Source organism: Aphidius gifuensis, linkage group LG3, assembly GCF_014905175.1.
Source record: "Aphidius gifuensis isolate YNYX2018 linkage group LG3, ASM1490517v1, whole genome shotgun sequence".
Lineage (NCBI taxonomy): Eukaryota > Metazoa > Arthropoda > Insecta > Hymenoptera > Braconidae > Aphidius > Aphidius gifuensis.
Window position 1 is genome coordinate 2,429,590 of NC_057790.1, and position 26,126 is coordinate 2,455,715.

At 24.5% G+C, this 26,126-nt stretch overlaps 3 protein-coding genes across 5 annotated transcripts in view; 1 reads left to right on the forward strand and 2 right to left on the reverse strand.

Annotated features, from left to right (window-relative positions):
• The window catches only part of LOC122851388 (neuroligin-4, X-linked), a 100,679-nt gene extending 85,923 nt beyond the window's left edge, over positions 1–14,756 (forward strand). Inside the window, exons 4-11 of the mRNA XM_044150570.1 lie at positions 3,069–3,184; positions 4,595–4,827; positions 8,197–8,409; positions 8,935–9,073; positions 11,068–11,219; positions 11,378–11,490; positions 12,076–12,206; positions 12,291–14,756. Coding sequence (XP_044006505.1) covers positions 3,069–3,184; positions 4,595–4,827; positions 8,197–8,409; positions 8,935–9,073; positions 11,068–11,219; positions 11,378–11,490; positions 12,076–12,206; positions 12,291–12,875 — 1,682 coding nt within the window. The 3' untranslated portion in view covers positions 12,876–14,756. The remainder of the gene's footprint in view (positions 1–3,068; positions 3,185–4,594; positions 4,828–8,196; positions 8,410–8,934; positions 9,074–11,067; positions 11,220–11,377; positions 11,491–12,075; positions 12,207–12,290) is intronic.
• A 1,024-nt stretch (positions 14,757–15,780) lies between these two features.
• On the reverse strand, positions 15,781–20,128 carry LOC122851395 (ras-related protein Rab6). 2 transcript variants are annotated; one of them, XM_044150576.1, is made up of 7 exons: positions 19,857–20,128; positions 19,062–19,120; positions 18,877–18,968; positions 18,732–18,799; positions 18,446–18,651; positions 18,297–18,363; positions 15,781–16,662 (listed from the first exon to the last, which is right to left on the reverse strand). In XM_044150576.1, the coding sequence occupies exons 1-7, from the start codon at positions 19,924–19,926 to the stop codon at positions 16,592–16,594; spliced, it is 633 nt and encodes a 210-aa protein (XP_044006511.1). In that variant the 5' UTR covers positions 19,927–20,128; the 3' UTR covers positions 15,781–16,591. The 2 variants fall into 2 exon arrangements, with proteins under 2 accessions (XP_044006511.1, XP_044006512.1); XM_044150577.1 differs by lacking the exon at positions 15,781–16,662 and adding an exon at positions 17,243–17,980.
• Positions 20,129–20,340: 212 nt separating this feature from the next.
• LOC122851398 (protein FAM8A1) lies at positions 20,341–22,248 on the reverse strand. 2 transcript variants are annotated; one of them, XM_044150582.1, is made up of 6 exons: positions 21,865–22,247; positions 21,527–21,707; positions 21,387–21,464; positions 21,127–21,247; positions 20,927–21,059; positions 20,341–20,839 (listed from the first exon to the last, which is right to left on the reverse strand). In XM_044150582.1, exons 2-6 carry the CDS (start codon positions 21,705–21,707, stop codon positions 20,474–20,476), a joined length of 879 nt encoding a protein of 292 aa, XP_044006517.1. In that variant the 5' UTR covers positions 21,865–22,247; the 3' UTR covers positions 20,341–20,473. The 2 variants fall into 2 exon arrangements, with proteins under 2 accessions (XP_044006517.1, XP_044006518.1); XM_044150583.1 differs by having other exon boundaries at positions 20,342–20,839; positions 21,869–22,248.
• Between the last annotated feature and the right edge of the window lie 3,878 nt (positions 22,249–26,126).

A 26,126-nucleotide genomic window follows, 5' to 3' on the forward strand; every position in this document is an offset into this window, starting at 1 on the left:
TAAAAAACACAAAAAGGAGAGAATAAAAAAATAAAAAAATAAAAAGAAAAGGGCAAGTACTTGAAGAAAAAGGGGGATGAAAGGGTGAAGAAAAAAAAGAAAAATTGTCGAGTGGTATACCGCAAAAGCTGTCGACAAAACGAAGGAATAGAATGGTAAAACAAAATGAGAGGTTTGAGACCTGGCAGTGGTGAAAGAAAATAAAAGAATAAAATAAAAAAATAGTAAATATAAATTCATCTCGTGAAGGGAGAGAAAGAGTTTGTGTATAAAAAAAAAAAAAAAAAATGTACACGCCCCAGTCGTTCTATCGTTTATCCCGTCGTGCAACTTCCGCAAGTTCGCTAGATATGTCCCGGAAGTTTGGGCAACAAAAAAAATTTAAAAAAAAAAAAAAGACAATTTCTTTTGCATTTAACTATAAATATAAAATACATTTGACCAGGATAATTTATTAACCAACTGAAAAATAATAGATATTAAATAATATTAAACAAAACCCGCATTGATAAATCATAATAATATAAATAATTTATAATGAGCCTTATGAAAATGATAAATATTAAAAATTGTTTGAGATAATAATTTTCATGCAAGTTAGAAAGTCCAGTTGGACGTCAAGATGTGGCTTTGGGTCAAGCGATTTCCTCGTTGTAATTTATAGCAGACACTAACCAACAAGAGACTATTACTCCTCCGCCTAAACTACCTACCAAGCCCTTGAGTTTCTCACTCAATAGGTGTATATATATTGCTGATGAATATCAACCGACTTCTCCTAAACCTCATAGTGCCTAATATGTCGGTGGCCACAGACGCACCCAAGAGAGCAAAACCCAAATCATTTGTCCACCGTCAAATATAATCGCCGGGTGGTTTTACCAAAGGATTCATCAACCAACCTATAATCTCTTGCAACATATCTACACTATCATCTTCTCTATACAACAAGTTACGTACAATCAATCATCATCAATTAACACGATGCTTTAAAATGTCATGTGTTTAATTATTATTATCATCACATTATTTTGATAATTATAATTAATATCAATCTCGACATGAATAAAAAAAATATTGTCTTATTATAACACAATTAATTATAATAATCAAAGATTAATTTCAAAGCAAAATGTCACGTACTTATTACGTAACATATGATACTGATATTATCAATCCAAAGCCCATTGGGATATTACAAAATTAGCTTTGGGCAATATTAGAATGACAACATTTGACAAGCACCACTGATGGTACCAGATTGCATAACAAGAATCTAACACACAAATCAACAATAAGTTATGTCAAATTTCTACTCTTTAATATTACGTGATTTACTGATTATCCTAAAATTCATGACTAATATGAGAATAATAAAACAGAATGATCATTTGCATTGTAGCCAGTTTGATGTCAATTTGGATTGTCCAGTCCATGTGACCAAATGCCCTAAGGATATTATCCAACACTTAACATATATGCCATGTAAATATTTACTTGTCAATATTATTTGACAAATATATTTATTATTATTAATAATAATACGACGAGATTCCGTGTGGTAATTCAAGAGCAAGATGTAAATATTTTTGTTTGTAAAACGAAACTAATTACGTAGTCATCATGCTCCTTTTTTTTTTTTTTGTGAAAACACATATATTGAGTATGCATGTGTGTGTGCAAACCCAAGCTACCCACACCACCACTCAAATTACACCTACGTGAAAATTCAACAATCATTTAATTACATTCATTTAATGAATCAATTATTAATATATTTATTGACATGTTAATATTTAATTTAAATAATTGGAATATTATATTTTTTCTTTTTATTGGAAAAAAAAAAATATATTGTATGTGTGTGTGGGTGCAAAAGTGCGAACCCACGCTACGCATACTAATGCAAATATCACACGGATATAAAAAAAAAAATTGGCAATTAATAAAATACGTATTGAATTATAGCCGGAGTTAGATTAGTTCATTGAAAATATTTTTGGAGTAAAATAAAAATAAAGATAGGAAAAATAAAAATACATACGTTGAAACAGAAATAAACAAGTCAGGATTATATTTTTGTCAGCAAAGAAACAGCACAGAACAGCAGGAAACAGCAGCATCATAGAGAATTTCATACTAAAATAACTGGCTTTAATTATCACTTTATCACTTTTTAATATACGCACTTAATTATCTTAATTTAAAGTATTAGATAATTATATTTTTTATGATTAATTGGTAATTATAAAGTTATGAAAATGACGAAGTGCAAAGCGTACATCCTTCCACCAAAACGTACAAGGAGTATCTGCCCCCGCTGGTGCGGGGTGGACGAACAGCTACGCACCTAAAACGGCGGATTACCGGTATTTTCAATTGGTCAATCATACAACCAATCAGGGATAATAAAAAACGCGCGAAATTTTAAAAGTAAATTTACAATTAATGTAATTAATAAATTGACAAAGAGATGGCGCCACAACAATTAATGACGCAATTATGTCATTAGTATAATGGCCGCTAATAAACAAATAAATAAAGCCAATTAAATATATTATTCTGCCTTTTTTTTTGTTTTGTGTTGGTGAAGAGATTTAATGACATTTTGAAAAACCCCTTGACCTCAAGAGAGTGACGTATTTTGACTACAAGTTGACAATCATGTTGAGACGATTAAAATTATATATAAGAATTTTTTTTTATTGTTTAAAAAATTTACAATGCCAGAGAGTCATAAAAGTGTTTCATGAGGAGCTTGTTATATACAACACAATACAACATGAGAATGAATAAAATAATTATAATAAAACTATGCATATAAAAAATGAAGTTACTCAAAAAGGTAGTAATTGTTTCCAAGTTTTATTTTATTTTTAGTATGTTATTTAATACCATCAGATATTATTTTTAAAAAAATATAAATATTCTAATATTATCAGTGAGAAATTTGTCTTGTTGATAATTAACATAATAAGATTGTTATTATATTATTCAAACACTAATTTGCATATGCATTGATGTATATTTAATGCAAATAATAATAATAAATTTTTTATATATTTCAGGTCTTTTATTTCATCGGGGAATTCTCATGTCAGGTAGTGCACTATCACCCTGGGCTTTAGTTAGAGGAGCTTCAAATTATGCAATGCAAGTTGCAAGACATCTCAACTGTTCACCGGTAAATATTTTCATCTATATTATTAATAAAATTAAATTTAAAAATAACCAATTAAAATTCTAGACATTTTATTCTTGAGATGAAAAAGAAAAAATAATCTTGTGATGAAATAAAAACTCCATAAACTCATCAAGAATTTACTAGTCAACATGAACTTTATTATCCAGACAAAAAAAAATTTGTAAATACTGAAAATAATTTTTTAAATTTACATGATAATTATTATTAAATTTTTCTAAATGACAAAATAACTATCTGCAATCATGTAACAAACAAACAGATAGTTTAAAATATAAATAATAATAATAACAGCAATAAAATATCAGATTGATGATAAAGTTTGTCTACTCCACTCGATTGAAACATATTTGTGGATTCTCGGTATTCAGTGCACTGAGCCAAACCAACATCGAGAATGAACTCGATTGAAAACGGTGGCATTAATCGAGGATGAATTGATCGACATAAATTAATCGGTTGAATACAATGTTTTCATTTCAATGCTCATAAACAAAATCCATATAAATAAATCTAATAATTACGTTATTTTAATCATATAAATTTATAATTCAAGTTAACTTTAAATTTTAACTAAAAAAACAAACAAACAATTAAACAAAATAATCAAATTGATTTAAAATAATTTTACAATAATAATCATATTGATACTAAACTATTTATTTCCAAAAGATCAATGTGTATTTTATATTTTATCATGATTTGTCTGTTGTTTGATGGTGATGACTAGTTGAAAATTCACCATGTGAATAGTTAAATGTACATACACTGAGAAATACCGTGGTTTGATTTCCCTACACGGTTTTATTTTTATTTTATTTTTTTTTTCATTCATAGAATTCTCGTGATGCTGATGTTGAAAAGCTAGAGTATACATACGTGAAGAAAAGAGATGAATAAAATGGGATATGTTTGCATGTACAAGCAACATGTCAGTGTGGAAATGAGAAGCAAAAAGGGATAAGAGAAATTGTATAGATTGCAACTGAATGCATATATTTATATAGTGTATATTTTTTTATCTCATCGACAGCTTATTCTCATCGTATTTATTTTTTTTTTATTTATTTTATTTATTTTTAAATTCCCACACTGAATTGATCGATGTGCATTATATTTTTCAATATCTCTTGATTCATATGTTGTAGATTGATAAATAAATCATGTACACATAAAATATTATAATAATTTGTCTTTAATAATATAGAAATATTTTCAACATAAAATAATATATTGTTATTGAAAATATGAACTTTAAATGTCTATTACTATATCTAACTTTAAAAAGATATTAAAAAAATGAAAAAAAAAAAATAGAGTAAAGCTAAAACCGATGCAAACGACAAAAGTAATATTAAATTTAATATATTTATTTTTATGATTATTCTACAGGTTGCCCATGATCCACAATCATTGTTGCGATGTTTGCGTGATGTACCAGTTGAAAGTCTCATGTCCGTCCCAATAAGAGGACTTTCATTTGCTCCAGCATTTGGTCCAAGTATAGATGGTGTTGTTATTGATCCTGGTGACCCAGATGATCACGACTTTACACTACAAGTTGATACAATCAATACACTAAATAATATACTTCTCAGGAAAGATGTCATTGCTAAATTATCAAGGTATGCCAAATTAAATAAACTAAAAATTGTAATAACTATTTATCATAATTTTATGTTGAATTATCATCACTTTAAATTTAATTTAATTTTTTCCAATTTAAAGATTAATTAAATATCTTTAAGCAAAATTTTAATAACATTATAATTTTAATTATTATCAGTAGAACCTTGTGACAGAAGAAAAAAAAATTAATTTCATCCTATAATTGACCATTAAAAAATTTTTTATAATATAAAGATGAAAAAAAAAAAAGAAAAATCGATTGAGATTGCTGAATATGCAATGAAACATGTCGAATAGAGTTAACTTGACTGGCTTTACAAGCTTGAAAGACACAAAAGTACGAGACCATATATAGACAAGAGAGACTGGCAATTAAAGTTGTGACACAGTCAGAGTTCCTGTACGTGTTTGAAATAATGAACAACCACAAAATCCCATTATGGCTATCAGACTGTGTGTTAACAGTTGACGACAAATGGAATCTATTGTCCTTTAGTTTGATATTTCTCATTGATTCAATCTATTTATCGAGCTAAAATTTATATATACCTTTACATCTATATTACAATTCACAAGATACATTATATTAATTATTAATTATTGTATTAGATAATTATATATACAATATATATAATTTTCAAGCAAATTAACAATGAGTTTATTGATGAATGTTAATTACTACATGAGAATAATTGATTCATTGATGAGAAATAATTGATGATGATAAAAAATAGTAAAAATGAAAAATAGAAAGAATGAAAAATTAAAAAATAATAAAAATGAGAGAAAAATAACAATGAACATTAACTTGGCAATGGAATTTGGCAATTTAGTCCAAGTCTTAATTGTTAAAGTAACGAGTTTTATGAATAGACAATGGTTGGATTGAATTTTTTAACAATACATGTATGAGATGGAATTTAAAATAGATTCTATTTATATATTTATATATGTATATTTGTTGTTACGAGAAGAACAATAATTAAAATTAAAAATGTTATTAAAAAAAACGTGGATGGAATATATTTTAGTGTTAAGGCCACATTGACTGTATAAAATCGAGAGGTATTAAAATTGGTGTGTATTTTTTTAGTCATTTTGTATATGGGTTTATAAAACTATTTAATGTTAAAATGCTGGTAAAAGTATGTAGAAGTAGACTGTGGTTACTATCGTAAAAGTTAATAAGCTTCCATTATGATACGAAGCACAGGGAATCGTTGGGTAAATGTCTCTGGTGTGCCAGAGTAAACTGAACTAAAATTAGCCACATGCCAAGGACAACTGAATATCCACTCTGTGATTTCATTAACATTTTTTATTAATTTTATAATTCAACGCTTGATTTTAATTTTTATTATATCCTTAAAATTTATTTACAAAAATATAAATTACATATGACATTGTACAAACAAAAAGAAAATTTAAACGAAATATCCGCAACTACATAAATTATTTCACATGAGATTTTGTTGCAAAAAAAAAAAAAAAAAAAAAATGAATATGAAAATTTAAAAAATAAAAACAAGCCTCTATCTTTTATAACAAAAAAAAAAAACTATTAAAAATAAATCCTTGAGTAAATCCTAGGCTAACATACGCATGTCTAAAAAAGAGAAAATAAAATTGCGTTTTGGATGATGTATGAGGCTATTTCGCATGATAGCAAAAACCAAACGAGAATATCTTGTTATAATGCTAAACGAAGCAAATTTGCCTCACAAAGGATTTTTTTTATTTTATATATTTTTTTTATTTGTGAATTTTATTTTTATTTGAATATATCCACCTTCTTTTTGAAAGGTACTAGTCCTCAGGGACGCAAAAAAAAAAACCACCGAAGTTTAAACAAAAAAATAAAGACACTCGAATGTTCATATATGTGATGAAAAAATTTTTGAGATTAAAAAATATATAAATTTAGAGAAAAAAAAATGGGTACTCTTGAGTCTAACAGACTGTATGATCAAAATATATATAAAATTTAACGATAAAAGAATTATTGTCATTCTTTATTTCAATGTGTACAAAAAACTGTTGGTGACAAAAAAAAAAATGAAAAAAAAAATTTACAAATCTTCATTTAAATATATGAATATAATTACACAGTAATTCTTGATAATGCATAAATGAGAAAAACTTTTAAATATATATATTTCGTAATAAAAATATAATTACTATTTGCAGTGTTTGCAGAAAAATTGGATAAGAGAGAAAAAAAAAAAAAGAAACTTAATAAAGTATAACAATGAAAAAAAAAAAAGTAAACAATGTTATTCTAACAAAACTCGTAAAATATTTGATTACGACAAAATACAATAACGGAAATTATATTTGTAATAACATATTATATCCTTCGGGCCATTTATGCATGTGTACATATTGTACCTACTGTTGAGCACGAGTAATTTTCTCGGATAACATATTCTCCCTTCATATATACATACATTCCACCACTTTGTCGTTTTCGTCGTTGTTATAATCTTTGCCCGAAATTAATTTGTATTCTACAAGTTTACAAAATATGACATAACAATCTAGAGACTTTAACCTCAAGATAAAAGGTTACAAAGTCAAATTATTATTATCATATTATAATGCAAAATATCCACAACATTATCATTAGTAAAAAATTACAAAATATTTATAAAACAAAAGAAAAACTAGATACAAAGAAATTGTGTGCTATTTAAAATAAAAAAACAAACTTTATGCTAGTATTTAGGAAAATTGAAATAACAATTTACAACTTGAGAAATAAAATAAAATATATATATATAACAACGACAACAACAACAACAACAACAGCACATGTAAACTATTGAAATCCCTTGATTGAAATTCACCGGCTTTTATTATATATAAAACGTTTACTGTACAATCCTATATTGTTGTTATTTTTATATTTATTTTTTTTAGTTTGTGTAAAAGTCAAACAGAGTCTCTAAAATTGAACATCACTTTTCTCGTACTAGTTGATGTATATATAGTGTACATGATGTTGTTGCTATTGGTTGGTTTAGCAAGAGGATAGGAAAATGCAACAAAAAAAAAATAAAAAAAATTGTTTGGCTGTTTTTTAACCCTATCGTGGGATATGAGACACCCGGAAAAAACAACAACGATATTTGAAAATACACACTAGAAACTCATTACTGAATCGTAGTTAAAAAAATAAATAAATAAAAAAAATTATTTTTATTTTAATAAATAAATAGTATATTTATATCGATATAATTTTGATAGAAATATTTTACGAAATAAAATTAATTGGATTTCATTTTTAATAAACATGAATATTTATTATTTTTTTTTCATTTATTTAAAAATAATTAATAGAGAATTTATTGTCTTTTTACTTGCAGATATGATTTGATTGTTGGTGTAGTTAGATCAGAAGCATTTTTTTCACTAACAGCTGATGATGCACAGTATGGAATGGAAGCTGACAGGCGTACTAAAATACTTCGTGAATTTGTTAGAAATACATATACTTACCATCAGCCTGAAATTTTAGCAACAATTATAAATGAATATACTGACTGGGAAAGACCTGTACAGCATCCTGTCAACATCAGGTATAAAAAATTATTTAAATATTTCATAAAAATATACGAAAAAAAAAAATCTATATACAAAATTTACATTTACAATTTTCATATTTTTTTTACAATATATACTACATACATATTTATTTTATTTTTTTTTTTTACTTGAGGCAAGAAATAAAATTTGAAATATAAAAAAAAAAGAAAAAAACCAACTTCAAATTCTATAAACTCAACGTTATAATTTTATTCTAGTACTTTAGTGTTAAACCAGTTACAGAATAAATTTAAAAACTTTTTATATTTACTAGCCACATTTAATTCTTGTATTTAATTTTTTTTTTTTACTTTTTCATTCTCCACTTATATATACACTCTCATTGCTAATTAAAATGAAAAAACTTTTGAATTACAACGTCAAGACTACTAAACTATTATGAGCTCAATTAACCTTTAATGATTATCACCTACAAAATAAATTAATAATAAATTAGCTATATTAAAATGTGTATTGTTAATGTCAATATAATAATAATTTATGAATATTATTTTAAGGGATGAAACATTGGAGGCACTTGGTGATGCAAATACAGTTGCACCAGCAACAAGAACAGCTGATCTTCACAGTCAATCACGTAGAAATTCATATCTTTATGTATTTGATTATCAAACTAAATACGGTGACTATCCACAGGTAATTATTTCTTTCATTAAATATATTAATTATCAATTTCTTAAAAAGGCAAAATATATATAAAAATCCATTAACTCAACAAACTGGATGAGATGAAAATTGAAAAATATGAAAAAAAAAGAAAAGAAAATTAATTGTAAAAAATGTTATCAATATCTTGAGCTTGTTTTTTGGTTTCCGGGGTAAAAGTGTTCTTCGAATTCACGTCCTGCTCATTTCCCGGCTAATTTCCTTGCTTCCTATTTCATGACCCCGTTTATTGGTGGAGAGGGGTAAGATTGCAATACGCCGGATGCCTAACTCCCGATTTCACAACGATCTAATGTACCGAACCGTTACTCATACAGTTATCTGATCGTCGAAAGTTAGCCAGACTCCCCTTATACTGAATTCACCATACCATTTCTGTACAACCCTTCTCGTTATTCTTCCATCTCTTGACTCCCTCTTTCCTTCAGATCCCATACCCTCCCACACACAATATATACATACATACCAATGTACATATATCCTCGAAATGAAGCGATGGAGCGTTGCAATGTATCACATCACTGAACTCCCAGCCACCGCCTACATCTTGACATATACAAATTAATTAAACGTCCAAAACTCTTATCGATAATATACGACATAAACATTAATCATTCAAAATCAAAATTTAATTAACTATCTTAAATTTATATATATGATAAATCAATTTATGTTTATTGTGTTAATTGTCTTGACATTAAAATCATATTTTATATTCAAGTTCAGTCGTAATATAAAAGATAAAAATTATTTTTATTTTAAAATATAAAAAATAATATGAAAATTCTTGTTGAGATGTTCTCGAGTAAAGTGATATATGAAATACATGATGGAAAAGACTGGCATATGAACCAGTTTCCTTCCGAATATAAAGCAACTGTTCTTATGTGAAGCAATTTTTTTTCGTGCCAAGCGGAAATAAGCTTGCATCTGTTTGAATATATTTTTATTTTCTTTTGCAATTGTGGATAAATAGAAAAATATAAAAAATATAAAAACAACATGTTTTGTTGGATCAAAGGATTTTTCAAGAAGTGGTTTTTACATATATTTATATAAACATCCGTAGTATTACCAATGTCGCAAACATACATCATCAAGGAAACAACAAATATTGAAAACTTGAAATTTTCAAATATACATTGTGGAAAAGCCATGGGATTTCAGAAAAATATATTCAATAATAAAAATATAATCATAAAAATTGGTAAAGTTTTCGTTTTACAAAGTAAAGCTTTTGAAGTTTTATTTTTTTTCATGTTTTATATTTATTTGAAAAGGTTGAGATAGAATAAAATTAATAATTTAAATTTTTGAAATTAGTCAGTTATATATGTAAACTCATACATATATAATTTGTGTTTTTAGCAAGTTGTATGTTATATAATGTGCTGCTATTGCTTGCCACATCAGAGACACTTGAAAGCCTTCTGGCATTTCCCCAGGTATTTGAGATATTTATTTAACCATTCAAGGGTTCGCTACAACCTAACTTGGAAACTCGTTGAGTTATAATTTCATGGAGTCCATATGTCACTAATTCAACACACATGTCGACAACAAGATAACATAATTATTTTCCATAATTTTAGATAAATTATATTTTAAATAAAAACTATTTGAAAATATTAATTAAATAAATATTAAATTTTATATTTTCTTTTTTATTATAGAAATTTTTCTTCAAATCAATATCTCGGATATTAATTCGTGCCAGATGATAATAAATAATAAATTTTTTTCATTAAAATAGTATATTTACTCATGATCAAAGTAAAAAAAAATCAACTCATCCAGGTGAAAAAAAAAAACTTGAACAAAATGAACAAATAAAATATCAACACAAATTAAAAAACAATTTATTGATTTAGTTGAATATTTATTCGTTTGGAAATTATATTTAAACTGAGCTAATAGTATAAAGTTTTATTTATATATATATATATATATATTTTTTGTTTCAGAGACAAGGATGTATTCATGGTGAAGAACTACCATATCTTTTTGGTGCTCCACTGATTGGTGGTCTGTCTCATTGGCCAAAAAACTACACTCGCGCTGAAATAACATTGTCAGAGAGTATTATACTGTACTTTACAAACTTTGCTCGTACTGGGTAAGTTCAAAAATAAAAAAATAAAACTTGGAAATGTTAACATTTGCTCAAAACTTTTTAAAGAAACTTATAGTTTAAAATAAAAATAATTTGTACCTTGTATAAAGTTTATTATTTCTTTTAACTTGATTTATTTTTTGTTTTTTTAAATCTTACAGAAATCCAAATGAGGGCTCAACAGAAGTATCAGGATCACGTTCAGAAAGAACTAAATTAAAAAACATTGTCTGGACACCTTATGAAGCTGTTCATAAAAATTATCTTAGTCTTGGTAATAAATAAACTTTATTATATTTAAAATTTAATTATTCATTGACTTGATATATTTTTTTTCATCATTTACTTTTATATTTTAATTAAATAATAATAAATTTAACTTTTTAGTTTTTATCTCATTTATATTTGTATTTTTTTATTTTGTGCATTCAATTTATTTTACTCCATCAGCAAGCGATCAAGCAACTCCCCAGGATATTGTCTGTCTCATTTTCTTGTATCGTCAAATACAATTTTCTCTTTTACCCCTTGTACAACTGTATATATAAGTATACAAAACCAACTGAGGCCTTGAGCCATCATTCGTTTCAAGCTGTTTCCTTCAACTAACTCACAACCAACCAACCAGTCTCATTCGTTTCTACATCTCAACAAGCGTGCCTTCTTCTCACGCTCCAATTGTACAATTGAAATTTAATGCATCTGATATCTTTAATCGATATACACCATTTACCCTGACTCTTGGACATAAACATTCATTTCATATACAATTTTAATCATGAAAAAATATAGAAAACATTTTTTTTCTTTTTTTATAATAAAATATTAAAATTAATACAATTAATTTTTATATTTTCAGATACAAAAAGCAAATTAAAAAATCATTACAGAGCACATAGACTGTCATTTTGGTTAAATCTCGTTCCTGATCTTCATAAGCCTGGTCTAGATGATGTACCAAGATCTCATCATCTACTTGATGCTGAGCAGGTAATTTTATATTTTATTTATCAAATGAATATATGTGCTTTAATATAAAATTAATTAATTTCCTTTTCTTTTTTTTTCATCAAGGTACCACCAAAATTTATTCAAAGAATACCAAGTTCAACAAAAGCAACGACAATTGAATCAATTAGTGATAAAACACACAATACAACAACATCATCACCAAGTGAATTATCATTTGAAGAAACAACAACACAACCAGAAGATGGTTTTGCAGCATATTCAACAGCATTAAGTGTTACAATTGCAATTGGTTGTAGTTTATTAATTTTAAATGTTTTAATATTTGCTGGTGTTTATTATCAACGTGATAAAAGTCAACATCAATGTCCAAAAAAACGTCAAGAAAATGGTTCAATGCCAAATAATATTTGTGGTGATATTGATACTAAAACACCAACAGAACGTCATCATATACAACACATGGCACCACCTGATTTTGCTGATTTACAAAATACAACATGTCTTGTACCAATGCCACCACCACCACCTAAAAATACAAAATTAACAAAAACAACAACTGGAAGTGGACAAAATTTAATAATAAGTCCAAATCAATTACAACCAGGTGAAAGTTTACAAATGTCTAGTGTTGGTACATTAAAAAAAAGTCATAATCATCAACAAATGATGGAAGAATTACGTGTCTGACTCTAGGACAACGGCCTTTAGGGCTGTTCTCGGATTAGTGATTTGTTAATATGTTAAAAATTTAAAATTTAAAATTTAAAAAACAAGTGATTATCCAGCGAGTAGACTGACTTTTTTAATATTTCATTTTATATTTATTATTTATAACTCGTTTGATGAGATAATCTTGAAGTTAACGTGGAATTAAATGAAATTTATACTATTATAAATATTAAATTTACCACTGTTTATAAAACATGTACCTATAGTGATTTGAAAAAAAAATTAATTAATTAATTAATTAACTAATAAAGACACAAAAAAATAATTCAGTGACAGTTTTTCTTTTTTTTTTTTTTTTGTTTGTATAAAATTGAAAGTGAAGAATGTCATTTATCATATTAACAAAGAAAATAAAAAAAAAAAAGTTTAAATAAAATGAAACAAATAATAGTAATAATAATAGTAATAATAGTTTCTATTTGATATGGAAATTTTATCGTCTGATGGGTGTGTTGTGGAAGAGTGTGAGGATGTACATGAAAAATATGGGAGTGACATACTAGTGATTTCAGTGTGTATTGAATGTATAGTTGAATGCTAAACTATGTGAAATTTGAAAAAGTTTTTCAACAAACGACGACAAGTACGATTCTTTGTACAGTTATACGATAAATGTAGACAATTGTTAAAAGTCGAAATTCCGAAAGATTGAATTGGTTCAGTTAAACGGAAGATCATTGTTAAATTTTCGAGTAGTTCTTTGAAAATTTATTGAACTTTTTAAAGAATTATTTCGATGCCTGGTTGAATTTTTTGTCGAACCAGGGCACTGTATAACTCGAGTGAAAATAGTCAAATGCTACTGTCAATAACGCAGAAGATATTATAAAATGAACTATTGTTTGTTGTTTTTGTTTTTTTAAATATTATAATGCACAATTTATTTGAAAACTTTTTATGTATTTTTATTTTATTTTCAAATGTACAGTGTTTATTTATTTTATTGCATTAAATTTTTAAAATCAAATTATTTATTTTAATTTAATTTTAAATAATTAAAAATTTTACGGGGCCAACACTGTTGTTGTTGCTTCAATGATTTAATAAATAAATAAAGACTTGAATACAAATTTTTTTAAATAAAAAATATAAAAAAAAAAAAAAACAACATTCTGTACAGTTAAATGAAAAATAATAATTTATTATAAAGTGCTTCGCTCTCCTCGATTTATATTTGCATTTATTTATCAGCACTAAATGCTCAATTGATAAAAAAATTCGAAATAAATATAAACAAAAGATAGGAGATATTATTACTCGATAAAAAAAAAACAGTTATATATTTCAACATTGAAAAAAAAATAAATACTGCCAAAGTATTCAATAACAACTCGTAGATATAAAAGATGAATTAAAAATGTTCAATAATGAAAAAAAAAAAATTTAATAAACTGACAGAGTTGAATAAAAAATTTATAATGCGAATATAATTTAAATTTTTTTTGTTGATATATAATAAATTTAATAAAATTACTATCATTTTTTTTTTCATAAATTGACAATTTCAATTGACGATATTTCCCAATGTTTAATTTATTATAAATAGATATATTCTATATTGTAAATAAAAAGAATAAATAAATATAATAAATAAATAAATATATTATTAAGTGAATTTGACTGAGAATATCTTTTTGATGGAGAGAAAATCAATGAAATATGAACAAGATGAATAAAAAATAATTTAAAAACAAAAAAACGACAAGAATAATTGAAAATAAAAAATTGTAAAATAGATTTAAGATTGACAAGTGGTGTGTTTAGACAAAAATTTAATGATGTACATGTGAAATTTGAGTTTGTATATAATTGATATTATAATAAAGTAAAAATGAGCCATTATAATGATTGATAGTTAATTTTTTTAATCCACAAAATCATTGTTTTGTCACTCCAATTAATAACACACATTTTCCTTTTTTTTTTATTATCTAAAAATAATAAAAATTCAATAAAAATTCAGTTGCCAATGAAGCCAATTTATTTATTCAATTTTTCTTTGATAATTTTCTTGAATTTATAAATAATAAATTAATGATATACATACAATTTTTTATTTCATTTATCGAAATAATATAATAATTAAAAAAAAATAGTTCTGATAAAAACAACAGTTTGATATTTTTATATGCGTGCGCTACATTTATTGCTCGAAGCTAAGGGATTAATATCTATCATTTATTATTTTTTTTTTAATCTATATATCTACCTGAAAAATAATAGAAAAAAAAGTTGATAAAATATTACGGATGTGCATTTTATTTTTAATCAAGCTAAATTTAGTTTTTTTAAATGAAAAATATTTTCGTTTTTTAATGTCTCGATGGTTTTAAAAATTACAAGTTGAAAGCTTTTGTTTTTTTTTTAATTAAAGCTTTTCGTTTTTTTTAGATTTGAAGTTTACTTGGCTGTGAGAAAATCTAAAATAATAGCTATTGTTGAAAATCAACGACAATGGATTTTTTTTTTTTATAATTATTTATCAAAATTTGGATTACTAATGGATTATGTTTTATTTTTAATTATTTATTCATTTGCACAGTTAAAAAAGTGCAAATATTTGTTGAATTTACGCAAGCATATTGGTGTTTTTAATTTTATTTAGTCTATTTTTCTTTAATTTTTTTCTTCAAGCTTACACCGATCACAGATGATTATTATTTTTCACAGACTGTGATTTTCGTTATATTCAATATAGAAAAATTAAAAATAATTAAATAAAGCTATACACTTTGTGTATTTAAAATTAAAAAAAAACATTTAATCATTATATTATCTTGGATAATAATAATAACGAATTATTTAAATAAATTCTCAATAACTACATACTGGTTTGTTGAAAATATGAAAAAACATTCAGTCTCTTAGATTAATATTGTAACAAAATTTTTAATTGATTTCACTCAAAAAGTGTGTGACTATTTTTGTCATTTTTATTTTATATTTTTATCTCTTGACATTGCGCAAATATTGTGACAATTTATCAGCGTGCATCTTTATGCGTCTCTTAGGCAAACAAAAAAAAAAAAAAAAGTGCCCAACAATTGTGATACATTTGTAACGATAAATTTCATATCTTATTTTTATTTTTACACAAAAAAACAAAACCGTTGTAAATCGTGGAAAAAATATAAACGAAATAAATAAAAAGTAAAAATCGGTAGTAATAAATTTAAACAAAACAATATCGTTAATAATATAAATTAAAAAATAAAATACAAAAAATTATTCTTACTGTTGTTAGTTTTAAAATTTTTAAAATTAATAATAAAACCATTATAAATTACTTAATCGTTTCGAAGACAAATGTATCAGACAACTTTTACAATAAATTTTTTTTAACAAGCAAAATTGCACATTTTTTTTATTATTATTTTTAGTTTGTTTGTTTTTTTTTTTGCTAAAAAACCGCACAAGCACACTTAAACGATATTCAATTTTTCCTACTATTTATTAGTTTTTTTTTAAATTTATATTTTTCATTTCAGATTTAAATTGCACTGTAAGTTTTTAAAGTTAACTTTTTTTTTTTCTTTTGTTTAATTAAATTAAGACAAATTAATTAAATAAAAAACATGATTATATTTAATAATCATGTTAATCATGAATTTTGTAGAGTTAACTGGTTCGTTTTGTCAACAAATAATTATTGACCTGCATTATTATTATTCATCCTAGCAAATGCAACCACCTTCACCTTCAGTAGAGCCATTCTGCATTGGTGATTGATTCTGCAAGTCGACAGCTGTGATTTTCATTATTATTGTTAAGGTCTTTTACATATGTATTTTCATCAGCAATGACAATTTTTTATTTCATTTTAAAATAAAAATATACAAAACAATACTAAAACCTGTGCCTTGGTAGTTTTAATTTTTTAATACAAATAAAAAGATTACAATAATATGAATTAACAAAAGTGACATGACATAAATACTACCTACATTTAAATGTATTTTTCTTTTTTTTTTTTTTATCATCCATATTCCCAACATTGAAATTATTTACAACTTTATTTTTTTCGCTTTATGAAATATTGTGTTTTTAATTCATTCAATTTTTTAGTCAAAATATGACTTGTTTTCTTTTTATTTTTTAATGAGCACAAAATTAATTAAAAAAAAAAAAAGTGACAAGCTAAAATACAATGAATTCACCCTTTTAATTAACTAGTTTTTATGTTTTAAAAAAAAATTTTTTCTGTGTTGTATGAATCAGTGTTTATCCCTCAAAGTCCATTGTTATAATTTATAATAATTAAATATCAATATAAATATATTTTCATTAGCACGAATTGTTTTTATTTAAATACCTTATCAGTTACAGCCCTAAGTCTTTTTTTTATGTTGAATTTTTAATCAATCAAATCAACAAAAGCACTCTTATTGCTATTTATTGTACTTAATTTTAGATAAAAATGAAATAATAATTGTGAGCTTTTTAAAACATATTTTTCATTTAATTATTTATTATATAAACTGCTTTTAAATACCGAAATTTTATCAATAAATATTATTATTATTACGATTATGAGCAAGATTAAATGCAACAGGGGACGATCAAGTGACATTTATAATTGTGATTTGTTTTTTTTTTTTAATGTGAATAATTTAATATGTATTTGAATTATATCACTTGTAATATTATTTAATAAACAATCAATAAATATCGTGGGATATAATTTTATTGTTATTCGTTGTATGTAGATGTTGTGAGATAATAACGATCATTTTAAAAAAAATTGTATCACATTAATGAAAACAATGATTTGTCATATATCAATCATGTATCGTGTTGCAAAATGAAAACAAAAATTAAATAAATAAAAAAATAACAGAACACAAGCTTACACTGAGTAAAAGTATCTCAGTTCAATCTGCACACAAAAAAAAAAAAAATAAAAAGAATTTCATTATCGTAAATAAATTAAATTAAAATTTTCTTATTTTTTTTTTTTATCATATTTTCATCTATCATTTAGAAAATGCTCTTGATTTAGCATGCACAACTGCTCTCCGACGCTTTCAGTTCAATTGGTGTGTCCTTGAGAACTACTTCTTGCACTACAGGTTTTAAAGAAAAAAAAAAAATTAAGGAAAACACAAAATAAATTAAAATTATAAAATTAAAAATACACTCGCGATTAAAAATTAAATTTAATTAATTCAAAATTTAAAAAAAAGTTGATGAATTATGATTGTTTTTTTTTCTCGAAATTTGAATAAAAAATGTGTGCCGAAAATAGAGAAGAAAAAAACAAAAAAAAATGATGAATTGTTATTCGAAATTATCTGGAATTTTTAAATAATTATATTGAAAATTTAAAATTAAAAACATGCAACATTTTTAAAAATAGTATTTTAATTTTAAAAAGGATACTGTCTTCTGGTGGCTTATTTTCTGTTGAGTCCATGCCTGGAAGAGCAGCAGCAACCCTTCTGAAGAGCTAAATAACAAAAATAATCATAAAAAAGTAAAAATATAAAAAGCTTAAAAGTTTTACTGATTAATTTTAAAAAATAAATTACCTGCTTCACATTGTAACCAGCTTTAGCACTTGTTTCAATAAACATAACATTAAGTTCCTTAGCTTTGCGTTCACCATCTTCAGTTGACACTTGTCGCTTATCACTTAAATCTGTTTTGTTGCCAACTAACATGATAATAACATCACTGCCTCTTTCCGTTCGTACATCATCAATCCACTTGGATGTTTGATGAAATGAATTTGCATCTGTTATATTAATTATAAACAATTAATTTACAATTATTAATTTTAATATATACCTATATTTATTAATCAAAATAACATACTGGTTATATCATAAACGACAACAGCAACAGTCGAATCTCTAATGTAGCTGGGAATTAAACTTCTAAATCTAAATAAATAATTAATAAATCAATTATCAACTCAAAATTAATTAAATTTTCTATTTTAATTTAATTAATTAAAAACCTTTCTTGTCCAGCTGTATCCCAAAGCTGTAATCTAACAGTTCTGTCCTCAAGATACATAGTTTTGCTTAGAAAATCGATTCCTATTGTTGCCTGTAATTTGATAAATAAAAAAGAAAATATATTTATAATTAATTAAGTTTAACAAATAAATTAATTTAATGCTAAATTAAATTTATAATTCACCTGATACGTGTTGTCAAAGCTGTCATACATGAAACGAGTAATAAGTGATGTTTTACCAACTGAAAATTTAAATTATTATTATTATTTATTTATTGTAAATAATATTTTTCTATATGAAAAGAATAAATGTAAATTATCAATGTCTAAATTTGAATTTTTATTGAAACTTGTGGGTGATGAATAAATAAAGAAAAAAAGAATGTATATTTTTTTTTCTGTGTCTCTGCCAGGATCATTATCATATATTACATGCCCACTTCATATTGACACAGACTTTCATGTTTTAAAAAAAAATTAAATTCACATGAGAAAGTAATAATTTACTTTCACTCATGAGCCATTATCATCATCAATGTATAATGAAATTAAAAAATCCATACTTCAAATAAAACTACAAAATTATAAAAACAAAAAGAAAAAAAAAATGTTTTTTTGTCAATTATTATTTATTGAAATAATGATTATAAAAAATATCAATGATGGACAATATTTATTATAATAAAAAGATTAAAGATATAAAAAATAAAATAAAATAAAATACTGAGTAGACAAAGTGACTCGGACCATATCGATTTATAACCTCGAACATGACAACTTAAAAAATGTATATAGTTTGTCGAGTCAAGGAGAAAAAAAGCTCATAATAATTATAAATTTTAATAAAATTCCATGAATAATAATAAACATTGATAATCACATTGACAATATTGATCCATCAACTAATAATTTCATTGAAATAAATATAACAATAATAATAATAATAATAATAATAATGATGATAAATATTTAGCTTACCACTTTGTTCACCAAGAAAGACAAGCTTAAATTTTCTCAATGGATTACCAAAATCCCCAGAGGACGACATTATTAAAAACAAAAAATAATATATTTTTTAATTAATAACACAATATATTCACTAATAAACTGTTTATAATAATAATATTAATTTAATAAACAAATAGTATTTATTATTAAGCTGAAAAATAAAATGAGCAACTTGACAGATCGACAGACGGCCACTCCTACCTTCCCTGTCTGTTCGTGGCCGCCACGTTTGACTGGGAAGTGACGTCATTGGTCGAATATTTTTTATCTCTTTCTTACTCGTTTATTATTATATGTATATTTACTTTTTTTTCTTTTTTTAATATGGGCATAAACATTGTGTCAAACCATATGAGTACAGCAGTCGGTAAAGAAATAAAATTAATTAACAATTATAATAAAAATATTAAAATGAATATTAAAAACAATTAAAAATAATAACATTAATTTAAAAATAGATTCAAATAAATCAATTGTATTTTATCATTTTATATATGTACATATCACGACAATTTTTTATACATTTTTATTATTTATTTTAATATATATTATAATTTTTACAAGTTTAATTTATTTGGTATTTTATTTTACTGACGCTGTTGTTGTTGTTGTTGTTGTTGTTGTTGTTGTTGTTGTTGTTGTTGATTTCTGTATGGATCTTCAACAACAATTGAATGACAAGCAAGATCATATCCCGTGCGATTAAAACGAAATGAAAATAATGAAAAACACATTGGAAATAATAGTGTCATAATAAGACTTTTAACAAGTGATCGTCCAAGTGCTAAAGGAAGTCCCAAATCAGTACCAGGTGATACTCTAACAATTGTTGTATTATCTTGTACATCAACTGGTGTTATACTACGACATTGTACAACTCGTAAACCCATAATTATTTTACCAGGTGTTGCACCACCAATACGTCCATGTGTACCATTTTGTATCCAAACAGCCTATCGTCATTTAATAATTATTATTTTTCTTAAATATATAATTAATTAATTATTGTGTATATTAATGGTTGTTTTTTTTATATATACCTCAAATATACAAACACCCAATCTGTGTACTAAATCCCATATGAGTATTTTTGATGCAACTTCCATTGCCATTCGATAATCAACAATACGAAGACTTGTTTCCAATAAATCCAATTTATAAGGCTCCAGGTCCCTAAATATTATTATGTGAATTAGTATCGTCATTATTTTATTGATGTTTTTTATTAGTATATACTCACATTGCTGACATGACATCGAGTATAAATAATGTTAATATTAATTTCAATATAAACAACATAACTGAATCAATGAATTCAGCTACAAATCTCTTCCATATTGGTGGTATGCGATATTCAATTCCTTAAAAATAATATTATCTGTTTATCAATAGACTAATAGTTGTTAAAAATAATTTAAATAATCCCTGCTTTTTTAAATCAATCAATAATATGAATTTATTATTAATTTAATGATATTCTAATATTATATTTTGTGATACCTTCTGGTGTTGGAACTGATTGCCCATTTGACATTGGAGTTATTCCTGCATGTTGAATTTGTGATACAAATGGAGCACCTTAAAGTAGAATAAACAAATAAAATAATTTTGTTTATTAATAAGCAATTAATAACTAGTACCATTTTGTTGCTGATAAATTTGTCCAGACATTAAATAATAAGGAAACATTGCAGCAACACTTTGCCATGCATGTGCTTCTTGTAACCATTTTTCTAATTTTATAAAATATTCTGTTCTCTCTTCCATTGTACAACAAGGCTTTGTGTTTACCTCAAATTCATTTAACTTATTGTCAGCCATCTAAAAAATTTAACAATCATTTAATAACTATATTTTTTATTACTAAACACGTACACAACAAAAAATAATAACATAATAATAATGCAACGCCTACTTGAATAACATAATAATCATAATATAATAATTTACATGTATATTTTGTTATTAAAAAACTTACTGACTTGATTATTTACTACATGGATATAGATAATTATTATTTTAATGATAAATAATTATCATTAATTGTGTGTATCACTTTGATATTATATTAAATTTAACTGTCAAAAGTCAAAACAAATGTCCTTGTCAGACAAAGTCAGAGAGAAAATAAACTAAATATTTATTGTTTATTCCCTAGAAATGACGTGTTATTATGAGATTCGATATTACAGGAATTTACTTTTAATCTATAAAAAATATTTCATATTTTTAATAAAAAATTTTCCACATTTTTCAATTAAATAAAAATGTTAATTAACCCGTTAATAGCCAAAGTACTGTTTAATAAAAATAATTAGATGATGGGTTTTTTTGTCTCTCAACAATTGTTGTTTTTTTTTTTTTGTTATTATTATTTTTTTTTTCTATGTGGAAAGTAGTGTCATCCCTGGAAATATATTATTTTTCGGAACTATTTTAGTTTGTGATGGATAACTATGATGACGCTAGTGAGTATGATTTTTTTTTTTTTAGTGGTAGTTTCTTTTGTCAACCTTAGAGGCGCTTAGGTATTGAATCGAGCACAGAAAAAAAAAAAGAAAAAAAATTAACACAAGATTGTAGCTCACTGTGTGTTTCTGACCACTGTAATAATCTATGGCAAGCATACATTTTAATCCAATAAACATTGTAATAAGCAAATAAATAATATACGAGTTTTAATTTATGTGTTATTGTGTGATGATAATTAACGTGGTTATTTTATTTATTGTGACAAATATTAATTGTTTATTTTAATCAAAAGTTTGGCCACATTCGAGACAACAACACACCTGGGTGAGTTGATTTTTTTTCCTTTTTTTTTTCTCTCTTTTTTACTCCGATCTTGAGTAAATACTCTTGTCACGTCAATTACAATAAAAAATAAAAATAAATGTATTATTGTTTATCATCTGGCAAAGTGTATTAATTTCAATTTATCAAAAAAACTATTAATTTGTTAAATAATTATATTAAACTTTTCAAAAATAGACACTGCATTTTTTTTATTCTTTTTTTTTTCTGTTGAATTACTCTCTTTATAGAATGAAGGGAATGCACAATTGCCATACAAACAATGCCGTTTATACAACTACACAAAATGACGTATAAAAAATACAACAAAATAATACACTTGTTTTTCTTTTTTGTTGTTAAAATTGCATTGAAGTTAAAAAAAAAATAATACATAATTGTCAAACTTACTAAATATGCAAATTCAAATAAATAAAATAATAATTTCATTGTTTACTTTAAAAAATAATAATTTACATAATGATAAATTATTATTTGTTTAATTTAAATAAAAACATTTTGCAATATATGTAAATTTAGTATATATAAAAGTCAAAGTTTTTATGAAAAAAAAAATAAAATAGAGAGAATAAAAAAATAAGAAAATTGTGTGAGATTATCAGAAGAAAATCCTCATGGGATTTAGGGAAAAATAATGGGTATATAATGGTTTAGGAAATGTCGAATTGCGCAAGGTGAATGGCCCATCTTTTCATATATAAATTTTATTTTATTTTTTTTATTTTTAATATACAATAATATACACACCGTTGAGGTATTAGAGATGCCTATGTTTTCGGAACCGGTTGCTCGAGATCCATGGGAAAATGCCTGGGTACCGTGGGATTCTTTTGGTCGTTTCAGGCCCTTCTCACGAGCCTCAAGCTCTTTTCTCTCTCATTCCACTAAAAAAAATCCTGTAAATATATATGTATTCCTTCTTTTTATTTATTTTTTTTCATTTATTTTTTAGACCAGTTAAATATCATGGATATCAAAAAATTTTGCTCATTTTTGTTTATTTTTATTTTTGGTAATTCTATACTTTGTTTAATTTTATGGTAAATACAAATTCAGACATACATATTTACAATGTTTCACCTAGAAATCAATCAAGCTAATTTTTATTTTTTTTTATTTTTGTATATTTAAATAATAGCGTTATCTCGTTGTGATATTTTACCACTTGAATAAGTCGATTAGTTGATAAAATAAAATTATATAAATGTATGTTTAAAATGATAAATGTTGGTTGTATAAAATTATAATTATCTAGTACACCTGTATCAAGATAATGTAGCTAATCAGTTGATTTAATTGCCTCAATTAACTGCCATAAATATTTTCTAAAAAAAATTATAACAAATTAAAGTTAAACTCGAGTTAAAAATATTTTTTTTAAATAAATAGACAAAAAAAAATAATGTTCAAAGTGATACTTTTGATATCACACCTTAAAATTGCCATTTGACATTCACATCAAGTAACTTTGACAATTTTCTCTTTGACAATAAAAAAAGCTAAAATATCTTTCAGCTTTTTTTTTTTTTTTCCCTTGATATATTGTTATGTGTGTACATAGAAGTTGTTCTATTTTTTTTTTTCCTTTTTTGTTATCCTGCTTTTTATTCGCTACACAAAAGATTACACAAAACGAATAATAATTTATATTTTAAATTGACTGTTGGTGTTCAACAATATCATGGAAAAATAATTTTAATTAATTAAAAACAATGCAAATGAGAATTATTGAAACAAGTTGTTAATTTTAACAGTGTAAATATTATACAATGAAAATCGACAGAGTATATAAATTAAAACTTGGCTATAGGAAATGAGAAAACTTTTTAAACTGACAAATTTTCAGGATATATTTACGTATTTGTAATTATCGTTTAGATGTCTTTTTTTTTTTTTTTTTTTCTATTCTTTATAGTCTTCTTTCTCATCGTAAATTGACTTTATTTTTTTTACACGTTATTCATGTTCTCCTAGGATTGTGATTAATACATGCGTCATAGTTTAGCTAAACTATTGCTATCTAAATTTAGAACAAAAATTGGCTAGTATTTTATTTATTTACTGTTTTTATTTAGTCAGAATTTTTGCTTATTTATTTACTGTTTTTTGTAGATAATAAAATTTGATAAATATATTTTTCATATTATTTTAAGTCTAGACTGCAAATTTATATTGAAGTCATATAAAAATATATATCGTGTTGAATGAAAACCACAGGGTTTTAATACAACATTGCAAATTACCCACAAGTGTTTTTTTTTTTTTTTTTAATTTATTTATTTTTTTCTTCTCCCCTTTTTAAAATTACTACTCCCTACATATATTTTATATGCACACTTGGATTTTTTTTTTTTTTATTTCTATGTCACATACGACATACTTTTAAAACTCCTGTAAATGCACATGCATTAAATATATTTTTTTGTTTTCAAATAAAAAAGTCACATGTATTTTTGTATCATAAAAAAAATGAAATATTACGTGGAGAAAATACTTTTCAACTATTTTTTGAGCTTGCATGTACACAGACATCAAAGTGAGTCACTTAAAATTTTTGCTTTTATCGAAAATTTAATTTAAAAATACAAAAAAAAGGAAAATCAATAAAATTTTTTTAGTATTAATTTAACGTTTTCAATTACAAATGATCCTTTATAAATTTTTCAAGTACAGCAAAAGGTTTTTTCATTATTTTTAAAATTTATTTTTCTATAAAAAATATTATTTATTATAATTTATAAATTAATTATTATTTATTTATTTATTTTATTCATCTGCTTTTGTAACTCGTGCGTAATGCTTATTTATTTATTTGTATTTTCAATTTTTTTTTTTATTTGTTACACTACTCCTCACGTATTTCCGGTAGATACAAATGTATCGACTTCCTGTACGCATCGATGATCGGTCTGATGACTCAACTCAAGGTGTGTGTTTTATATGAAAATTATAATATTGCTTCTATGATCGTTGATGGCATTATGGTAATAGTTTTTACACGACTTCACTTATTACGTTTCACAAAAAAATGTTTGTTACATATATTTTTCCATTTTTATTTATAAATTTTTTTTTTTTATCCATTGATTTTCATAAAAATAAATATAAATAAATCTAATTTTAGATATGTAATACAAACATTTTAAGTTTTTATAATCTAAACAAACTATTTTTTATATTTTTTTTTGTTTGATTTATTATATAAAAAATTTTTAAAGTTTTTTTTTTCATACTTTATTCAATCATACATACAAAGTTGATAGAGTATATTTTTCTCCGAAATATTTCTTATCAGAAAATGGCAAAGGATCATAGTTTCTAGAGCAAACAAAGTTTTATTTATGAATGAACGATTTTCAAATATACTAATTCACTTTTCAGTATAATTTTTAACTTTGAAATTAATTTATTTATAGAAAAAAATAT

Excerpts from the sequence above, each read along its gene's own strand:
- LOC122851395 (XM_044150576.1), bottom strand. The coding sequence starts at position 19,926 with ATGTCGTCCTCTGGGGATTTTGGTAATCCATTGAGAAAATTTAAGCTT. Across the intron at positions 18,800-18,876 it reads GATACAGCTGGACAAGAAAG|ATTTAGAAGTTTAATTCCCA; the intron begins GTTTTTAATTAA and ends TTATTTATTTAG. Across the intron at positions 18,652-18,731 it reads TGTCGTTTATGATATAACCA|ATGCAAATTCATTTCATCAA; the intron begins GTATGTTATTTT and ends TTAATATAACAG.
- LOC122851398 (XM_044150582.1), bottom strand. The coding sequence starts at position 21,707 with ATGGCTGACAATAAGTTAAATGAATTTGAGGTAAACACAAAGCCTTGT. Across the intron at positions 21,248-21,386 it reads ATCAGTTCCAACACCAGAAG|GAATTGAATATCGCATACCA; the intron begins GTATCACAAAAT and ends ATTATTTTTAAG. Across the intron at positions 20,840-20,926 it reads TGGGTGTTTGTATATTTGAG|GCTGTTTGGATACAAAATGG; the intron begins GTATATATAAAA and ends AAATGACGATAG.